Source organism: Heptranchias perlo, chromosome 21 (assembly GCF_035084215.1).
Source record: "Heptranchias perlo isolate sHepPer1 chromosome 21, sHepPer1.hap1, whole genome shotgun sequence".
Taxonomy (NCBI): domain Eukaryota; kingdom Metazoa; phylum Chordata; class Chondrichthyes; order Hexanchiformes; family Hexanchidae; genus Heptranchias; species Heptranchias perlo.
Genome location: NC_090345.1, coordinates 1,332,649 through 1,352,839, shown reverse-complemented (window position 1 = coordinate 1,352,839; position 20,191 = coordinate 1,332,649). Strand labels below are relative to the sequence as shown.

At 50.0% G+C, this 20,191-nt stretch overlaps 1 protein-coding gene across 1 annotated transcript in view; it reads right to left on the bottom strand.

Annotated features, from left to right (window-relative positions):
• Positions 1–3,424: 3,424 nt before the first annotated feature.
• The window catches only part of LOC137339897 (polycomb group RING finger protein 6-like), an 84,656-nt gene continuing 67,889 nt past the window's right edge, over positions 3,425–20,191 (bottom strand). Inside the window, 1 exon segment of the mRNA XM_068001944.1 lies at positions 3,425–4,942. Within this exon segment, the coding sequence (XP_067858045.1) occupies positions 4,872–4,942 (71 nt within the window). The 3' untranslated portion in view covers positions 3,425–4,871.

The window sequence follows — 20,191 nt, the reverse complement described above, 5'->3', positions numbered from 1 at the left end:
CTGAGATTTCGGTAATATCTACAAACGCCACAATGATGGATAACATTGGACCAGCCACAATTTAAACCTCTTTTGGATGTTTCTGTGCAAGGCTGGGTAGAGGAGAGATTGAAGTCCATGTAAAGAGGTGCGGCTCACAGCCCCTCACCCTGATGGAGATGGTTGCCAGCAGCCCCTCACCCTGATGGAGATGGTTGCCAGCAGCCCCTCACCCTGATGGAGATGGTTGCCAGCAGCACCTCAACATGGCCAGTCACTCTCAAAATCAAACACTGCTCTTCAAACCTTGCTTGCTCCCCATTCACACAGAACCAGGCAGCTGTCCAAACTCTCCATTAACATCCATTCTTAATGTGGAGACTGAAGTTTGCTGTTTTTAGATGGAGAACACACCCTGTACAGACAGAGCAGCACAATCTACACAACCACGAGACCTGAACACGAGACCACCGAGCACTTTACTTAATGATAAGGAGAGGCAAGAACTGCAAACATAATTAACATTGCGATCACCAGCAGCATTGCCCAGCTCAGTGCCAATAGTCCCAGCAGCACTGCCCAGCTCATTGCCAACATTCCCAGCAGCACTGCCCAGCTCATTGCCAACATTCCCACCAGCACTGCCCAGCTCATTGCCAACATTCCCAGCAGCACTGTCTAGCTCAGTGCCAACATTCCCAGCAGCACTGCTCAGCTCAGTGCCATTAGTCCCAGCAGCACTGCCCAGCTCAGTGCCATTAGTCCCAGCAGCACTGCCCAGCTCAGTGCCAACATTCCCAGCAGCACTGCCCAGCTCAGTGCCATTAGTCACAGCAGCACTGCCCGGCTCAGTGCCAACATTCCCATCAGCACTGCCCAGCTCAGTGTCAGCATTTCCACCAGCACTGCCCAGCTCAGTGCCAACATTCCCAGCAGCACTGCCCAGCTCAGTGTCAACATTTCCACCAGCACTGCCCAGCTCAGTGCCAACATTCCCAGCAGCACTGCCCAGCTCAGTGTCAACATTTCCACCAGCACTACCCAGCTCAGTGCCAACATTCCCAGCAGCACTGACCAGCTCAGTGCCATTAGTCCCAGCAGCACTGCCTAGCTCAGTGCCAACATTCCCAGCAACACTGCCCAGCTCAGTGCCAACATTCCCAGCAGCACTGCCCAGCTCAGTGTCAACATTTCCACCAGCACTACTCAGCTCAGTGCCAACATTCCCAGCAGCTCTGTCCAGCTCAGTGCCATTAGTCCCAGCAGCACTGCCCAGCTCAGTGTCATTAGTCCCAGCAGCACTGCCCAGCTCAGTGTCATTAGTCCCAGCAGCACTGCTCAGCTCAGTGCCAACATTCCCAGCAGCAATGTCCAGCTCAGTGCCAACATTCCCAGCAGCAATGTCCAGCTCAGTGCCAACATTCCCAGCAGCAATGTCCAGCTCAGTGCCAACATTCCCAGCAGCAATGTCCAGCTCAGTGCCAACATTCCCAGCAGCAATGTCCAGCTCAGTGCCAACATTCCCAGCAGCACTGCCCAGCTCAGTGCCAACATTCCTGTAATTGCTATGACTCAGCACAATCCCAATATTTCTACTAACAGCTCCCTAACCAGCAATGAAGGAACATTAAACCTGTCCTGAAACCAGCTCCTTTCTGAGTCCTGGTCATGATTCTGTTTTCCTTTCACCTCCTAACCTCCCAAATTAAATTTACCTTCTGTTCCCAGAAACTGAATTAAGATAAAGGAACAGACAGACGGAGCAGCGAGGTGGACCGTCAAACTCTGGCTTTCACACTCCAGCGGATTAAAGGTCAGTCTTGGGACATCTACTGGAGCACACTGCAGCCATGAGCAGGCAGACACAGAGATCTTTCTCTGCCATAAACCTCTCTAGGGGCCGATCTTTCTGTATGACTGACAAATTGATTCTGTACAAATAAAAAACAGGACTAAGAATGTTGGAAATATACAGCAGGTCGATCTGTATTGTTTCTGAAAACCTGTTCTGTGGTACCTTGTAAATTTTCTGATGTCCACAACCGTTTCATTCAATATAATCTCTTGCTAAATATAGATTTCAAATGAGTTCTACTTGTCCTTCAGGGTCTCCAGTCAAAACAATTCTGTTTCAGAGGAAGTGAAGTGCAACGAAGCTGTCTGTCGGTGTGAACACGCCTGAATGGACAGAGAGCAGAGCAAGTCAGCGGCAACCTCCCTGCCCGCCATACAGTTAATGACTACACCCAGGGATTAAACTGACCCACACGCTCAGACCCCAACTCTGACGCCTGCTCTTCATTATTTCCTGGTTTGCCTTTCCATCCACATCAACCACCATGTGACCCATCTGACCGAGTCCGTCAATTACTGCCAGTTTGGTGCTGTGGCCCCCACGTCCACTGAGAGGCCCACCAGCATGGCCGCAACTCATTCCATGCAGCACCCTCACAATCCGCAGATTTCCAGCACCACTATTCGACTCAATTCAAACCACATTCCAGAGCTGTAACCCAGAATGTCTCTGCGAGCTTTACTCTGTATCTAACCCATGCTGTCCCTGCCCTGGGAGTGTTTGATGGGACAGTGTAGAGGGAGTTTTACTCTGTATCTAACCCATGCTGTCCCTGCCCTGGGAGTGTTTGATGGGACAGTGTAGAGGGAGCTTTACTCTGTATCTAACCCGTGCTGTCCCTGCCCTGGGAGTGTTTGATGGGACAGTGTAGAGGGAGCTTTACTCTGTATCTAACCCATGCTGTCCCTGCCCTGGGAGTGTTTGATGGGACAGTGTAGAGAGAGTTTTACTCTGTATCTAACCCATGCTGTGCCTGCCCCGAGAGTGTTTTTTTATATATAGGTTACAGCACAGAGGGAGGCCATTCAGCCCATCGAGTCTGCGCCAGCTCTATGCATGAGCAATCCAGCTGGTCCCACTGCCCCGCCCTATCCGCGTAGCCCTGCACATTTTTTCATTTCAAGTACTTATCCAGTTCCCTTTTGAAGGCCATGATTGAATCTGCCTCCACCCCTCCTCAGGCAGCGCATTCCAGATCCTAACCACTTGCTGTGTGAAAAAGTTTTTCCTCATATCATCCGTGCTGTCCCTGCCCTGGGAGTGTTTGATGGGACAGTGTAGAGGGAGCTTTACTCTGTATCTAACCCGTGCTGTCCCTGCCCTGGGAGTGTTTGATGGGACAGTGTAGAGGGAGCTTTACTCTGTATCTAACCCGTGCTGTACCTGCCCTGGGAGTGTTTGATGGGACAGTGTAGAGGGAGCTTTACTCTGTATCTAACCCGTGCTGTACCTGCCCTGGGAGTGTTTGATGGAATATTTGATTGCAGGAATAACACTGCTCAAGAACTGGACCAATATCTGAAGTCCTGGATTGTAACAGAATACATCAAAGCTTTCTCTTCAAAATAAAAACTTTCATATTTTTTATAGTAAAGAAAACAATTTCATTCCAATTTTATTAATCAGCAAAGAATTTTACAAACTGGTGAAAAATGTCTAAAAAGTCCCCTGAACAATTTAAAAAACGAGCAAAATATTCTGTACAAGGCAAATGGTGAGTGTCAACCTGCTGATCTCCAAGTTCAGGGCCAAGAACGGTGTCACAGCGGTCCCACCGTCACTGGTCAACACGAGGACGTGATGTCACAGCGGTCCCACCGTCACTGGTCAACACCGGGACGTGATGTCACAGCGGTCCCACCGTCACTGGTCAACACCGGGACGTGATGTCACAGCGGTCCCACCGTCACTGGTCAACACCGGGACGTGATGTCACAGCGGTCCCACCGTCACTGGTCAACACCGGGACGTGATGTCACAGCGGTCCCACCGTCACTGGTCAACACCGGGACGTGATGTCACAGCGGTCCCACCGTCACTGGTCAACACCGGGACGTGATGTCACAGCGGTCCCACCGTCACTGGTCAACACGAGGACGTGATGTCACAGCGGTCCCACCGTCACTGGTCAACACCGGGACGTGATGTCACAGCGGTCCCACCGTCACTGGTCAACACCGGGACGTGATGTCACAGCGGTCCCACCGCCACTGGTCAACACCAGGACGTGATGTCACAGCGGTCCCACCGTCACTGGTCAACACGAGGACGTGATGTCACAGCGGTCCCACCGTCACTGGTCAACACGAGGACGTGATGTCACAGCGGTCCCACCGTCACTGGTCAACACCAGGACGTGATGTCACAGCGGTCCCACCGTCACTGGTCAACACCAGGACGTGATGTCACAGCGGTCCCACCGTCACTGGTCAACACGAGGACGTGATGTCACAGCGGTCCCACCGTCACTGGTCAACACGAGGACGTGATGTCACAGCGGTCCCACCGTCACTGGTCAACACGAGGACGTGATGTCACAGCGGTCCCACCGTCACTGGTCAACACGAGGACGTGATGTCAGTCAGTTCAAACCACAGTTGATCAAGGCCAGCACTCAGAGGTGATATCACTGTGGTTCTACATTACTAGCGGTCAGTTCCAGGATGTAATGTCACAGTTCATTCCATTGGACAGTGACACAGCGTGTACAGTTGAAGCTGCCTCATAGTGTTGGTGCCACACAAATATTTTAAGTTACCTACAGTATAACACAAGCTAGACAGGATGTGAGGTTACAGGCGTATAACTAGCTACAGAGCAGGAACGGGTTGTGAGGTCAGGGTAACTGACGGCATGTAATGTTATGCTATGTGGCACTAGTGCTCTGTAAGTGGCTAATCTAGTTACAGCAGGCAGTGTAACCTGTCTGATACCTGGCCTCATATTGGAGCTGATCAGTGCAACTTTCCAGTCATAGCACAGAAAGCATGGTCCATTACATCTTGATGTCATAAGGAGTCCCAATAACATTACTATTTTATATGGGAGCACAACCCACCATCATTTCTGGGATCGCACGAGTCCATAGTGCAGAATAAGTAAACCATCCTGAAACAGAGTAAAGGGAAATGTGTCATTTATCAAAACGAACTCTCTCAATTTCACCCGCACAATCTCTATGAGCAACAATGCAAATAGTCCTGAATTCTGCAGCTTGTGCTGTGAACTCCTGCCAACAGAGCAAATCCCATCAGTCCTTCAGGTGAAGGGCAGTGTTCCAACAGACTCTCATCATTTACACATGTTCATTGCACACACTCACCACATTGCACAGGATGTCAGACCCAACCAGTACTTGTCATTCTTAAGCCAGGCAATGTGGGGACTTTGTTGGATAAAGGATATCAGACTGCAATGTCGACCCCTACAGTGTCACGAGACATTAATGAGCTCCCATGCCGTACTTTGCTACATGGTAATGGGACCAGTTTTATTTAGTTCTGAAAGCAAATCAGAGTGAGCTGGGGACAGAGGAGTAAGGACCTTCTAAAACAGGAACATGGTGCAGAGAGGGAAGGAGATGCTAAGTAGAATAGCTGATAATCTACACAAGTAATATAAACTGTGACACAGCACAAACTAGATAACTCTAAAAATGACTGCACAGGAAGGGACAGTGATAAAAATGTGGGAGTTTCGAGCATCAGGAGTTGACTCGGGCAAATATGGTCACCAACTCACACTGTTAGTGCTCAAAATCTCAGAACTTGAGAAGGAGACAGAGACAATCTGATACATCAGGGCGCGACAGCAGTTTCTGGAGCAAGACTTTGAGAGGGTCATCACATACAGAGATAGGGAGCAGGCAGTGGAGGAGGAAAGATGGGTTACTATCCGAGGGGTGGGGAAAGGTTAGTACAGGAGCACCCAGAGCAACTGTCGTTTTCAAACCGATCTGAAGCTCCAGCTTCCTGTGGGGAAAATGACTCTGGGCAGGGCCATCAAATAAATATCGATGGCCCCAACAAACGAGAGATGGCTCAAGGGGGAAGATTAGCAACACAGCTAGACATGCAATAGTGAGCGGGGTTCAATAATTAGAGGGGCGGACATTATCTATTACAGCCCTGGTGCTTTGTTGCCTCCCAGGTGCTGGTGTAAGAGACATATCGCAGACTGGAGAAGATTGTACAAGGGGAGGGAGAGCAATCAGTTATCGGGGTCCATGTAGGAGCCAATGATGTGGGTAAAGAAAGGCCTGAATTCTGCAGATGTACTGTGGAGATTAGGAAAAAAAATTTAGCAGCAAGGCTTCACAGGTGATAATCTGAGGATTACTTCCCCAGCCGTTTGCGAGACTAGGGAAGGCCAGGACTACTGGGGAAATCAATGCCTGGCTAAAGGAGTAGAGTCAGGACGAGGGATTCCACTTTGGGCATTGGCACCAGTTCTGGGACAGGTGGAAGCTATTCCACAAGGGAGGGCTACATCTGAACAGGAACAGTGCTGATTTAGTGGGAAAATGGTTAAATAGGGAACTAATGAGATTTTTAAACCAGAAAGGAGGGGGGTCAGGGAAAATAAAACCAACCAGAATCAGTTAATAACAAAGAGAGTAATGGATGGGGATAATATTCATGCAGAAACAATTTAGCATGAGGGACATGAAGTAGAGGAATAAGATCAAATGGATTATAAATGTTGAAAAGATTGAAGAAAAGGTGGGGAAAGCTTTACATAGCGAGTTACATCGCGTCTACAGCACAGAAATGGACCATTCAGCCTCTGCTGACTGTCTCTGTCTCCATCTCCTTCACACCCCTCTCCTGTCTGTCTCTCTCTGGGAAGAATAAGGAGGCCACATATTACTGATCTGTGCCGGTGTTTATGCTCCACACGAGCCTCCTCCCTCCCTACTTCATCTCACCCTATCAGCAGATCCTTCTATTCCTCTCTCCCTCACGTGTTTATCCAGCTTCCCCTTAAATGTATCCACTCTATTCGCCTCAACTACTCCTTGTGATGGCGAGTTCCACATTCTCACCACTCTCTGGGTAAAGAAGTTTCTCCTGAATTCCCTATTGGATTTATTAGTGACTCTCTTATATTTATGACCTCTAGTTTCGGTCTCCCCCACAAGTGGAAACATTTTCTCTACGTCTACCCTATCAAACCCTTTCATTATCTTAAAGACCTCTATCAGGTCACCCCTCAGTCTTCTCTTTTCTAGAGAAAAGAGCCCCAGTTCTGGTATCATCCTTGTGAATCTTTTTTTGCACCTTCTCCAATGCCTCTATATCCTTTTTTGTAATATGGAGACTAGAACTGTTCACAATACTCCAAGTGTGGACTAACGAAGATTCTGTACAAGTTTAACATAACTTCTCTGCTTTTCAATTCTATCCCTCTAGAAATGAACCCCAGTGCTTGGTTTGCCTTTTTATGCCCTTATTAACCTGCGTCGCTACTTTTAGTGATTTGTGTATCGGTACTGAGGGATCCCTTTGCTCCTCTATCTCATTTAGACTCTTATTATCCAAGCAGCGTGTGGCCTCCTTATTATTCCCAGAGAGACAAAGAGAGAGAGAGAGAGGGGCACAAGGAGACGGCGAGAGAGACAGAGAGAGAGAGAGAGAGGCACACGGAGACGGCGAGAGAGAGAGAGAGGCACACGGAGACGGCGAGAGAGAGAGGCACACGGAGACGGAGACGGAGAGAGAGAGAGAGAGGCGCACACGGAGACGGCGAGAGAGAGAGGCGCACACGGAGACGGAGAGAGAGAGAGAGAGAGGGAGACGGAGACGGAGAGAGAGAGAGAGAGGCACACGGAGACGGCGAGAGAGAGAGAGAGAGGCGCACACGGAGACGGAGAGAGAGAGAGAGAGGCGCACACGGAGACGGAGAGAGAGAGGCGCACACGGAGACAGAGAGAGAGAGAGGCGCACACGGAGACGGAGAGAGAGAGGCGCACACGGAGACGGAGACAGAGAGAGAGGCGCACACGGAGACAGAGAGAGGCGCACACAGAGACGAAGACAGAGGCGCACACAGAGACGGAGACAGAGAGAGAGGCGCACACGGAGACGGAGACAGAGAGAGAGGCGCACACGGAGACAGAGACAGGGAGAGAGGCGCACACGGAGACGGAGACAGAGAGAGAGGCGCACACGGAGACAGAGACAGGGAGAGAGGCGCACACGGAGACGGAGACAGAGAGAGGCGCACACGGAGACGGAGACAGAGAGAGAGAGAGGCGCACACGGAGACGGAGACAGAGAGAGAGAGAGAGAGGCGCACACGGAGACGGAGACAGAGACAGAGAGAGAGAGAGAGAGGCGCACACGGAGACGGAGACAGAGAGAGAGGCGCACACGGAGACGGAGACAGAGAGAGAGGCGCACACGGAGACGGAGACAGAGAGAGAGGCGCACACGGAGACGGAGACAGAGAGAGAGGCGCACACGGAGACGGAGACAGAGAGAGAGAGAGAGAGAGAGGCGCACACGGAGACGGAGACAGAGAGAGAGAGAGGCGCACACGGAGACAGAGAGAGAGAGAGAGACGGAGACGGAGACAGAGAGAGAGACGCACACGGAGACGGAGACAGAGAGAGAGAGAGGCGCACACGGAGACGGAGACAGAGAGAGAGAGAGGCGCACACGGAGACGGAGACAGAGAGAGAGGCGCACACGGAGACGGAGACAGAGAGAGAGGCGCACACGGAGACGGAGACAGAGAGAGAGGCGCACACGGGGACGGAGACAGAGAGAGAGACGCACACGGGGACGGAGACAGAGAGAGAGGCGCACACGGAGACGGAGACAGAGAGAGAGGCGCACACGGAGACGGAGACAGAGAGAGAGGCGCACACGGAGACGGAGACAGAGAGAGAGAGAGAGAGAGAGAGAGACACACACGGAGACGGAGACAGAGAGAGAGGCGCACACGGAGACAGAGACGGAGACAGAGAGAGAGGCGCACACGGAGACGGAGACAGAGAGAGAGGCGCACACGGAGACGGAGACAGAGAGAGAGGCGCACACGGAGACAGAGAGAGGCGCACACGGAGGCGGAGACAGAGAGAGAGGCGCACACGGAGACAGAGAGAGGCGCACACGGAGGCGGAGACAGAGAGAGAGGCGCACACGGAGACGGAGACAGAGAGACAAGGAGACAGAGAGAGAGAGACACAGAGACGGAGATGAGAGGATGGTGAAGGAGTTGGAAACAGACAGTGAGAGAGAGAGAGTGACACACACAGAGACAAGCGAGGAGGGTGAAGGAGATGGAGACAGAGAAAGAGAGATAGGGAGAGAGAGAGACAGAGACAAGAGGAGGGTGAAGGAATTGGAGACAGAGGGAGAGAGACAGAGGGAGCGAGAGAGACAGACACACACGCGGACACAGACAGACGAGGAGGGTGAAGGAGATGGAGACAGAGACAGTCAGCAGAGGCGGCATGAGAGAAAAAAGGGCAAAGCTCGGCACTGCCTGATCTCAGCTGTCTGGTCTGAAAGTCTTTACTGATCTGTCTGAGAAGCAATGATTGTAGCGTGACCTACACTGAACTGTCACTGCCGTCATCCAGTGACTCAGCTATACTGCTGCTGCTGGTTCCCTGTCTGCTTTTTCTCCAGAGTACAATTTTTCCCCAGAAGATATCTCTCCTCAATGAGCTCTTCAAACAAAACAAAGCCGTAGATGGAAAACAAAACTTATTATTGAATCATGTAATTGTTCCCAGACACTCTGGTTGGATCAATAAGCTGCTTGTCGACATGGGAATGATAAATGGTTTGGAATCAGACAATGGTAAGGGCCTGTGCTGTCACTGATAAAAGTGATAACCACCAGAAACTGTGCACGGTGTAAACAGAGGGCAAAGTAAGGCCAGCGGACAAGATGCAGGCGGTGTACAACATGGGCGGAGGTCTTCATAACCTTTGAAGCAGTTTCCCATTTCCTTGCATCTGAAGACACAGAACTTAGTTTGCCCAAGTGGCCTAAATCATACTTACCCAAGGACGAGCGCCTTGAGCACAGATATAAACAGGCCCCAGTCTGGGGCCAGGCTGTGTTTATATCCAATGCAAAAACCATAAGATCTCCTTTGTATTTCAATAGCTCCAGTGCTGCATAGTGTACTCTCTCGGACATCAGGGTAGCTACACACGCTAAGTGCCCCATCATCCCTTGCCTGGTGATAATATTAGAAAGGTTTCCAGTACAGCTGGAAGTTGCTAACAGCAGGAGTTGGCAGTGAAGCACTCAGAGGGCAGATGGCTCTTGTTTATGACTGCATGCTGTTCCTAATCTTGGCCTTGGACTCCTCTACAGTTGAGTATCTGATTCACCGTTCAGCCATTTCACAAGGTAAGCTTGCACAGTGCGCCATCCCTTCCATACCCAGCGTGCTGATCGGCGCTGCTCGTTCCACTAAAACTCATTTGACGATGAAGGCCGTTTCTGTTCACATCCATGGGCACTGATGCCCCCGCTGGGGTGCAGATCCCTTGGGCGCGGGCCCTCGCCGGGGTACGGTTCCTCGGGCAGGAGCTCCCGCCAGGTTACGGGTGCCGCGGGCACGGACTCTCGCCGGTCACGGGTACCGCGGGCACGGACTCTCGCCGGTCACGGGTACCGCGGGCACGGACTCTCGCCGGTCACGGGTACCGCGGGCACGGACTCTCGCCGGTCACGGGTACCGCGGGCACGGACTCTCGCCAGTCATGGGCACGGACTCTCACTGGTCACGGGTACTGTGGGCACGGACTCTCGCCGGTCACGGGTACCGCGGGCACGGACTCTCGCCGGTCACGGGCGCGGACTCTCGCCGGTCACGGGTACCGCAGGCATGGACTCTCGCCGGTCATGGGCACGGACTCTCGCCGGTCACGGGTACCGCGGGCACGGACTCTCGCCGGTCATGGGTACCGCGGGCACGGACTCTCGCCGGTCACGGGTACCGCGGGCACGGACTCTCGCCGGTCACGGGTACCGCGGGCACGGACTCTCGTCGGTCACGGGTACCGCGGGCACGGACTCTCGCCGGTCACGGGTACCGCAGGCACGGACTCTCGCCGGTCACGGGTACCGCGGGCACGGACTCTCGTCGGTCACGGGTACGGACTCTCGCCGGTCACGGGTACCGCGGGCACGGACTCTCGCCGGTCACGGGTACCGCGGGCACGGACTCTCACTCCGGCAGTCATCTGGTACCTCTAACAGGTAGCGATTCTTCATGTGCCAAGTTAGTGAGTGTTGGCAGGTTATTTGTCGATGGAGGACTTTAAAGTTGTGCCCGATCCAGTCCTCACCTGATGCCCACACCAGCAGGACTGTGACAGCCGGCTAATTTATCCTTTCCCTAGCCCAGGGGTGCTGAGGCCTATGGTAACACCCCAACTGACTGAAAACAGCCAACTGAAGAGAGTGGGATTGAATGTGGGGCCTCCCTGGCCTACACCGCTCAGTATTTACTGACAGGACCCTCGGGGGAGCGCCCACAATTCCAGCGACAGTCATCATGACCACAATAGCAGTGTCTTAACTGATTCCAGCCACTGAAACAAAATTGGACTTACCCAATGAGGGCATGACTGATCCCAGTTACTCTGCCTGATTTGTATCCATTCAGTGTTAGTCCAGGAGAGTTTACAGGGTCTTTAACATTGTATTTGGAGTGAGACCATTCAGCTTGGTGCTACGGCAGTAGAGAGAGCATCTTGTTGGGCGAGAAGGAGGGGGCACCTTGCACACACCCCAAACTACAGAGCAGTCCTGACAGCAGCGGCAGTGTAGTCTGTGGGTCAGACTGGCGCTGGAGAATGAGGTGGGAAGGTGTGGTTGGTTAACAACTACTTGCATTTATAAGTGCCTTTAATATAGAAAAATGTCCCAAGGCGCTTCACAGAAGTGTAATCAGACAAAAATTAACACAGAGGAGATATTCAGAGGGGTGACTAAAAGCTCAGTCAAAGAGTTGGGTTCTAAGGAGGGAATTAAGGGAGGAGAGAGAAGTGGAGAGGCAGAGAGATTTAGGAAGAGAACTCCAGAGCTTAGGGCCTAGACACCTGAAGGCATGGCGGCCAATGGTGGGGTGAAGGGTTTCAAGATGCATAAGAGGGCAGAGTTGGAGGAGCGCAGAGTTTTGGAGGGTTGTAGGGCTAGAGGAGGTTACAGAGGTAGGGAGGGGGGAGGCCATGGAGGGATTTGAACACGAGTGTTGCCGGACCAGGAGCCAATGTAGTTCAGCGGGACTTGGTGCGAGTTAGGATACGGGCAGCAGAGTTTTGGATGAGTTGAAGTTTATGGAGGGTGGAAGATGGGAGTCTGACCAGGAGAGCATTGGAATAGTCCAGTCTGGAGGTGAGAAAAGCTGGATGAGGGTTTCAGCAGCAGATAAGCTGAGGCAGGGGTGGAGACGGGCGATGTTATGGAGGTGGAAGTAGGCAGTCTTGGTGATGGAGAGGATATGGGGTCGCTTGCTCAGCTCAGCTCAGGGTCAAATAGGAGGCCCAGGTTGTTAACCGTCTGGTTTAGCCTGAGACAGTGTCCAGGGAGGGGGATGGTATCGATGGAAAGGGAACAGAGTTCATTGTGGGGGCTGAAGACAACGGCTTCAGTCTTTCCAATGTTTAGCTGGAGGAAACAGAAGCTGATTCAGGACTGGATGTCGGATGCGGAATCTGACAAGACCTCAATTCTCCTGCTCCAGTCACGGCTCATTTGAGCAGAATAGTTCCAGCACATTCTAAGTGGAAGATTAAATATTGATGAAAATGGCTCTGTCTTTGTAACTACACATAAATCCACAAGCCATAAAGAAGTCTGCTGAGTCTCAGACTAATCTTCTCCTGTCTCCAGGGCTGGTGTGATTTATGAAAGATTCAACGCTCATTTTTGTACAGCCAGTGTAATCTCACTCTGTGAACACTACACATAAAGCTGTAGGTTTATATCGTTATAAAATCCCACATCCAAATATTCACTGGAACATAAATTCTCCTCTTCTAGAACCTGTGAGAGTGTGCACATGAATAGACAAGTGTGTGAATGTGTACAAGAGGATTAGTGTGTAAATGAGCATGAGAGGCCGAGTGTATGCGAGCATGCGAGAAAGTGACTCCAGCCACTGGCGGGAGTACCTTGGAGCAGTCGATTAAGTTCCAGAGCGTATAGTTAGTTTCATTACAGAGAAGCACAGTGATAATCGAAACATCAAAAAATAACAACGTCCATTTATACAGAGCCCTTAATGCAGAACAATGTCCCAAACAGCTTCAAAGAGGCATTATCAAAATAAATGACGCCAAGCGAAAGAGGGAGATATTAGGATGGGTGACCAAAAGCTTGGTCAAAGAGGTGGGTTTGGAGATGGAGGTTATTACAGAAGTGAAGGTAGGTGGCCTTTGTGATGGAGAGGATAAGGGGTCAAATAAAGCCCCAAGACTCTTTACAATTTAGTTCAACCTGAGACAACAGCCAGGGAGGGGGACAGAGTCAGTGGGAAGGGTACAGAATTTGTGGCAGGGGACGAAGATGATCGTTTCGGACTTCCTGGTGTGTAGCTGGAGGAAATTGTGGCTCCAGCAGTCTGACAGCACAGAGGTAGAGAGAGGTGGTGGAGAGGTAGAACTGGTGGCAACAGTCAGTCCCCACACCTGTAGGAGATAAATATTGAGTAGCACTTGAGCAGTTATGTGCCCAGAGAGTATTCTTCATCTGGTCTTACATGCTGGCTCATCAGAGGGAAGGAAATGGACCAATGGAGATTGGGATGCAGTATTGGCCAATAGTGGGTAGGGTGAAGCTGGCCGCTGTGGGGGCAGATGATGGTTTACACATTGGTGGATTTAATATGTACCTACGGTCGGCAGACTGCCCCGTATGTGATGTCCTTTGCAGGTGTCTGGAAGGATCCTGACACAAAAAGCGAGGGCAGTGGTGACGTGACCTTCACTGCCATTGGCGGTGTTGTGCCTATACCGGGGCTTGGGCACAGTCTGATCACAGCCTCTCTACTGAAGTGCGGCACTGTTTGGACGATTGTCTCTAACTATGTGTGGCTCAGAGGGGAGGTGGTGGCGAGTTGAATGCACTTGTGGTATAATCTGACCTCCTTCACTCCTCCCCTTCTCCCTTCACCAATCCTACAGTGGGATTCCAGGGGAGCCCCTTGCTGGCACTTTTAATGAAAGTGCGAAGAAACTGGGGCAAACTGCAGCCTAAAGGAACCACAGCAATGTTTCAATATCTAAAGAAAGAAAGTTAGTCCTTGGGGCACACCTTCCAACAGAAAGCATTTCAAAATGGGGGGGTGCAGTTGTGAGAGGTCTGTGCTTCCTTTACACTCCTGGATGCCTCTTCTCAATTCGGGACCATGAATGTACTTACAGCGTAAACCACAGAGGTACATGTGCTTCTACGACCAAGTATTTATACTGCTCGGCATCAGACTGAGGTCAGCTTCCCGCTGACTGTGAGGGAACCACCTTAATGTTCAAGGTCTGACTGTAAGTAATCACCGAGATCTGCCTGTAACTCCGGCCCGCAACATGGGGATGTCTTTCCAACATATCCAGTAATAATGATTCAATAATGAAGGATTAGCGTCCTGACAGTATCCAGCGTTTAATAGTTCTACTGGTAATCTCTAATTAATATAATATATAAATACAAACCCTGTCTGGATCAGCTTTAATCACAAAAGAGCAGAAACTGTAAAAAAAAACACACGGGCACCGCCTGCCTTTCCTTTGTGATGCTGTTGTGATAGCCAAGTGAGTTAAGTTCCCTCTTGCCTTGCCACAATGCTGTAAAAAAATCAGTGTTCTCCAGGGAGCAGCCAAGCTTCCCCCACTCCCCTGAATATGCAACATTTCACTCACTCTCCACAATTACACTCACACTCCAGGGAGAGGCTCACGCAGCTTTCAAACCTTTCAGACGCACTCAAATTATCGTCGTACCAGTACCGTTGCAACAAAAGGAACTTCTTTGTTACTGCTCGTGTTTTCGGAAGGGATTTTTTAAATATTCGTTTTTTAAAAATGAGATGTGGCCGTTGCTGGCAAGGCCGGCATTTATTGCCCATCCCTAATTGCCCTTGAGAAGGTGGTGGTGAGCCGCCTTCTTGACAACTGAGTGGCTTGCATGGGTGATTAAGAATCAACCACATTGCTGTGGGTCTGGAGTCACATATAGGCCAGACCGGGTAAGAACGGCAGGTTTCCTTCCCTAAAGAACATTACTGAACCAGATGGGTTTTTACGACAATTCAGTAGATCCATGGCCACTATTACTGATGCTAGTTTTTTTTATTCCAGATTTTTATTTAATTAATTGAATTTAAATTCCCCAGCTACCATGGTGGGATTTAATCTCATGACCCCGGATTATCAGTCCTGACCTCTGGATTACTAGTCCGGTAACATAACCACTATGCTAGCGTACCCGTGTGGGGAGAGACCAATGATTTATAAGCACCACTCTCCACACGCAGCATGTTCTGGTTCCCATTGAAGGGCCAACAGAAACAGCCTTAAGTTTGCTGTATCTTTCATCTCTGTTCTGGGGTCCCAGATGCTGTGAAAGGCACAAAGCTATACTGTAGCATGTTATCTGTGCCCAGGATACGATACTTCCCCTCTAACAGCACAACAATTCACCAGCAGGAGAGGTAAAGAGGAGCATTTAAAGAGGTGTCTCCTGAATGATGAATTTAACCTGTTGTGGGGAAGGGCAGTAATCCCTGGGTCAATAAGAACATAAGAAATACAAGCAGGAGTAGGCCATTCGGCCCCTCGAGCCTGTTCCACCATTCAATAAGATCATGGCTGATCTTTGTCCTCAACTCCACTTTCCCGCCCGATCCCCATATCCCTCGATTCCCTTAAAGTCCAAAAATCCATCCATCTCAGTCTTGAATGTCTTCAGTGACTGAGCATCCACAGCCCTGTCGGGTAGAGAATTCCAAAGATTCACAACCCTCTGAGGGAAGAAATTCCTCCTCATCTCAGTCTTAAATGGCCGACCCCTATTCCTGAGACTATGCCCCCAAGTTCTTGACTCTCCAGCCAGGGGAAACAACCTCTCAGTATCTACCCTGTCAAGCCCTCTCAGAATCTTATATATTTCAGTGGGATCACCTCTCATTCTTCTAAACTCCAGAGAGTATAGGCCCATTCTACTCAATCTCTCCTCATAGGACAACCCTCTCATCCCAGAAGTCAATCTAGTGAACCTTCATTGTGCCACCTCTAAGGCAAGTATATCCTTCCTTAGATAAGGAGACCAAAACTGTACACAGTACTCCAGGTGAGGTCTCACCAGAGCCCTGTGCAATTGTAGTAAGACTTCCTTAATCTTGTACTCCAACCCCCTTGCAATAAAGGACAACATACCATTTGCTTTCCTAATTGCTTGCTGCAGCTGCATGCTAACTTTATATGTTTCATGTACAAGCTCACCCAAGTCTCTCTGAACACTAACATTTAATATTTTCACACCATTTAAAAAATATTTAAAAATGTTTTTCTATTCTTCCTACCAAAGTGAATAACCTCACATTTCCCCACATTATACTCCATCTGCCACCTTCTTGCCCACTCACTTAACCTGTCTCTATCCCTTTGCAGACTCTGTGTCCTCCTCACTGCTTACTTTCCCACCTAGCTTTGCATCATCAGCAAACTTGGATACATTACACTCGGTCCCTTCATCTAAGTCATTAATATAGATTGTAAATAGCTGAGGCCCAAGCACCGATCCTTGCGGCACCCCACTAGTTACAGCCTGCCAACCTGAAAATGATATTTAGAATCACATCCAGATACCAGCACACACCAGGACAATGCCGTCGGAGAAAGGGGACATAAAATCTGAGGAAACTAATTGAGATAAAGAACAGTATAACTGGGGGTTACTCAGGGCTCACCTGAAAGATTAACCTATTTTCTGTTTCAGATAAAAAGAAAGTGAAAATGCTGGAAATCGGAAATAAAAACACAAATTTTTTTTTTTTATTCGTTCATGGGATGTCGCAGGCAAGGCCGGCATTTATTGCCCATCCCTAATTGCCCTTGAGAAGGTGGTGGTGAGCCGCCTTCTTGAACCGCTGCAGTCCGTGTGGTGACGGTTCTCCCACAGTGCTGTTAGGAAGGGAGTTCCACGATTTTGACCCAGCGACGATGAAGGAACGACGATATATTTCCAAGTCGGGATGGTGTGTGACTTGGAGGGGAACGTGCAGGTGGTGTTGTTCCCATGTGCCTGCTGCTCTTGTCCTTCTAGGTGGTAGAGGTCGCGGGTTTGGGAGGTGCTGTCGAAGTAGCCTTGGCAAGTTGCTGCAATGCATCCTGTAGATAGTACACACTGCAGCCACAGTGCGCCGGTGGTGAAGGGAGTGAATGTTTAGGATGGTGGATGGGGTGCCAATCAAGCGGGCTGCTTTGTCCTGGATGGTGTCGAGCTTCTTGAGTGTTGTTGGAGCTGCACTCATCCAGACAAGTGGAGACTATTCCATCACACTCCTGACTTGTGCCTTGAAGATGGTGGAAAGGCTTTGGGGAATCAGGAAGTGAGTCAGCCGCAGAATACCCAGCCTCTGACCTGCTCTCGTAGCCACAGTATTTATGTGGCTGGTCCAGTTAAATTTCTGGTCAATGGTGACCCCCAGGATGTTGATGGTGAGGGATTTGGTGATGGTAATGCCGTTGAATGTCAAGGGGAGGTGGTTAGACTCTCTCTTGTTGGAGATGGTCATTGCCTGGCACTTGTCTGGCGCGAATGTTACTTGCCATTTATCAGCCCAAGCCTGGATGTTGTCCAGGTCTTGCTGCATACGGGCACGGACTGCTTCATTATTTGAGGGGTTGCGAATGGAACTGAACACTGTGCAATCATCAGCGAACATGTCCATTTCTGACCTTATGATGGAGGGAAGGTCATTGATGAAGCAGCTGAAGATGGTTGGGCCTCCAACACTGCCCTGAGGAACTCCTGCAGCAATGTCCTGGGGCTGAGATGATTGGCCTCCAACAACCACTACCATCTTCCTTTGTGCTAGGTATGACTCCAGCCACTGGAGAGTTTTCCCCCTGATTCTCATTGACTTCAGTTTTACTAGGGCTCCTTGGTGCCACACTCGGTCAAATGCTGCCTTGATGTCAAGGGCAGTCACTCTCACCTCACCTCTGGAATTCAGCTCTTTTGTCCATGTTTGGACCAAGGCTGTAATGAGGTCTGGAGCCGAGTGGTCCTGGCAGAACCCAAACTGAGCATCGGTGAGCAGGTTATTGGTGAGTAAGTGCTGCTTGATAGCACTGTCAACGACACCTTCCATCACTTTGCTAATGATTGAGAGTGGACTGATGGGGCGGTAATTGGCCGGGTTGGATTTGTCCTGCTTTTTGTGGACAGGACATACCTGGGCAATTTTCCACATTGTCGGGTGGATGCCAGTGTTGTAGCTGTACTGGAACAGTTTGGCTAGAAGCGCAGCTAGTTCTACAGCATAAGTCTTCAGCACTACAGCCGGGATGTTGTCGGGGCCTCATAGCCTTTGCTGCATCCAGTGCACTCAGCCGTTTCTTGATATCACTTACATGGCTTTGATTTCTCTCATTGTGTCTCGGGCTAATATCTCTTCTGCCATTTAACAATCTCTGATTTTCTTGTGTGGGGTCAGTGTTTACTCCACTCACCTACACTCTGGGGAGACAGACCAATCAGTGATTCAAAATAGTGAATGGAGGAGCACAGGATATTTCCAATAGAGGCTCAAACTAAAGGAAGAGGGGGCAGTGTCACCCAAACTCAGGGACGAGTGTTTCTGGTGCTCCACCCTGTAATTCTCTCATTATAGGTTCTCGGAAAAGATACAGCACAGAAGGGGGCCATTCGGCCCATCGTGTCCATGCCGGCTCGAAGAATAACCAAATGCCCATTCTAATCCCACCTTCCAGCACCCGGTCCGTAGCCCTGCAGCTTACAGCACTTTAGGTGCAGGTCCAGGTACTTTTTAAAAGAGTTGAGGGTCCCTGCCTCTACCACCAATTCGGGCAGCGAATTCCATACACCCACCACCCTCTGGGTAAAAAAATTTTTCCTCATGTCCCCTCTAATCCTTCCGCCAATCAGCTTAAATCTATGTCATCTATTCTTGAACTCTCCGCTAGGGGAAACAGGTACTTCCTGTCTACTCTATCTGGGCCCCATATAATTTTGTACACCTCAATCAAGTCTCCCTTCAGCCTCCTCTGCTCCAAGGAAAACAACCCCAGCCTATCCAATCTCTCTTCGTAGCTGCAATTTTCAAGCCCTGGCAACATTCTTGTAAATCTTCTCTGCACTCTCTCCAGAGCAATTACGTCTTTCCTGTAATGTGGAGACCAGAACTGCGCACAATACACCAGCTGTGGCCTTACCAGCGTTTTATACTGTTCCATCATTACATCCCTGCTTTTGTATTCTATACCTCGGCTAATAATGGAGAGCATTCCGTATGCCTTCTTCACAATGTTATCTACCTGTACTGCCACCTTCAGGGACCTGTGCACATGCACTCCAAGGTCTCTCACTTCCTCGACCCCTCTCAATATATTCCCGTTTACTGCGTATTCCCTTTTACTGTTTGCCCTCCCTAAGTGCATTACCTCACACTTCTCCGGGTTGAACTCCCATTTGCCACTTTTCCGCCCACTCCACCAACCCATTGATATCTTCTTGGAGTCTACAGCTATCCGCTTCACTATCAACTACACGGTCAGTTTTTGTGTCGTCTGCAAATTTGTCAATCGTGCCCCCTACATTCAAGTCCAAATCATTAATATATACCACAAACAGCAAGGGACCCAACACTGAGCCCTGTGGCACACCACTGGAAACGGATTTCCATTCGCAAAGACATCCATCGACTTTTACCCTTTGTTTCCTGTTACTGAGCAAATTTTGGATCCAATTCGCCACATTTCCCTGTATCCCATGGGCTTTTACCTTTCTGACCAGTCTGCCATGTGGGACCTTGTCAAATGCCTTACTGAAATCCATGTAGACAACATCCACTGCACTAACCTCATCAATCCTCCTTGTCACTTCCTCAAAGAATTCAATCAGATTTGTAAGGCATGACCTTCCCTGAACAAATCCATGCAGACTATCCCTGATTAAACCTTGCCTTTCCAAGTGATAGTTTATCCTCACTCTCAGTATTGATTCTAATAGTTTGCCCACCACCGAGGTAAGACTGACCGGCCTATAATTGTTCGGCCTTTCCCTCGTATCCTTTTTAAACAATACTCTATGTTAATGAGCTAAGATTAGTCAGATATCTAAAACAGCAGTTTCCCACCAGCA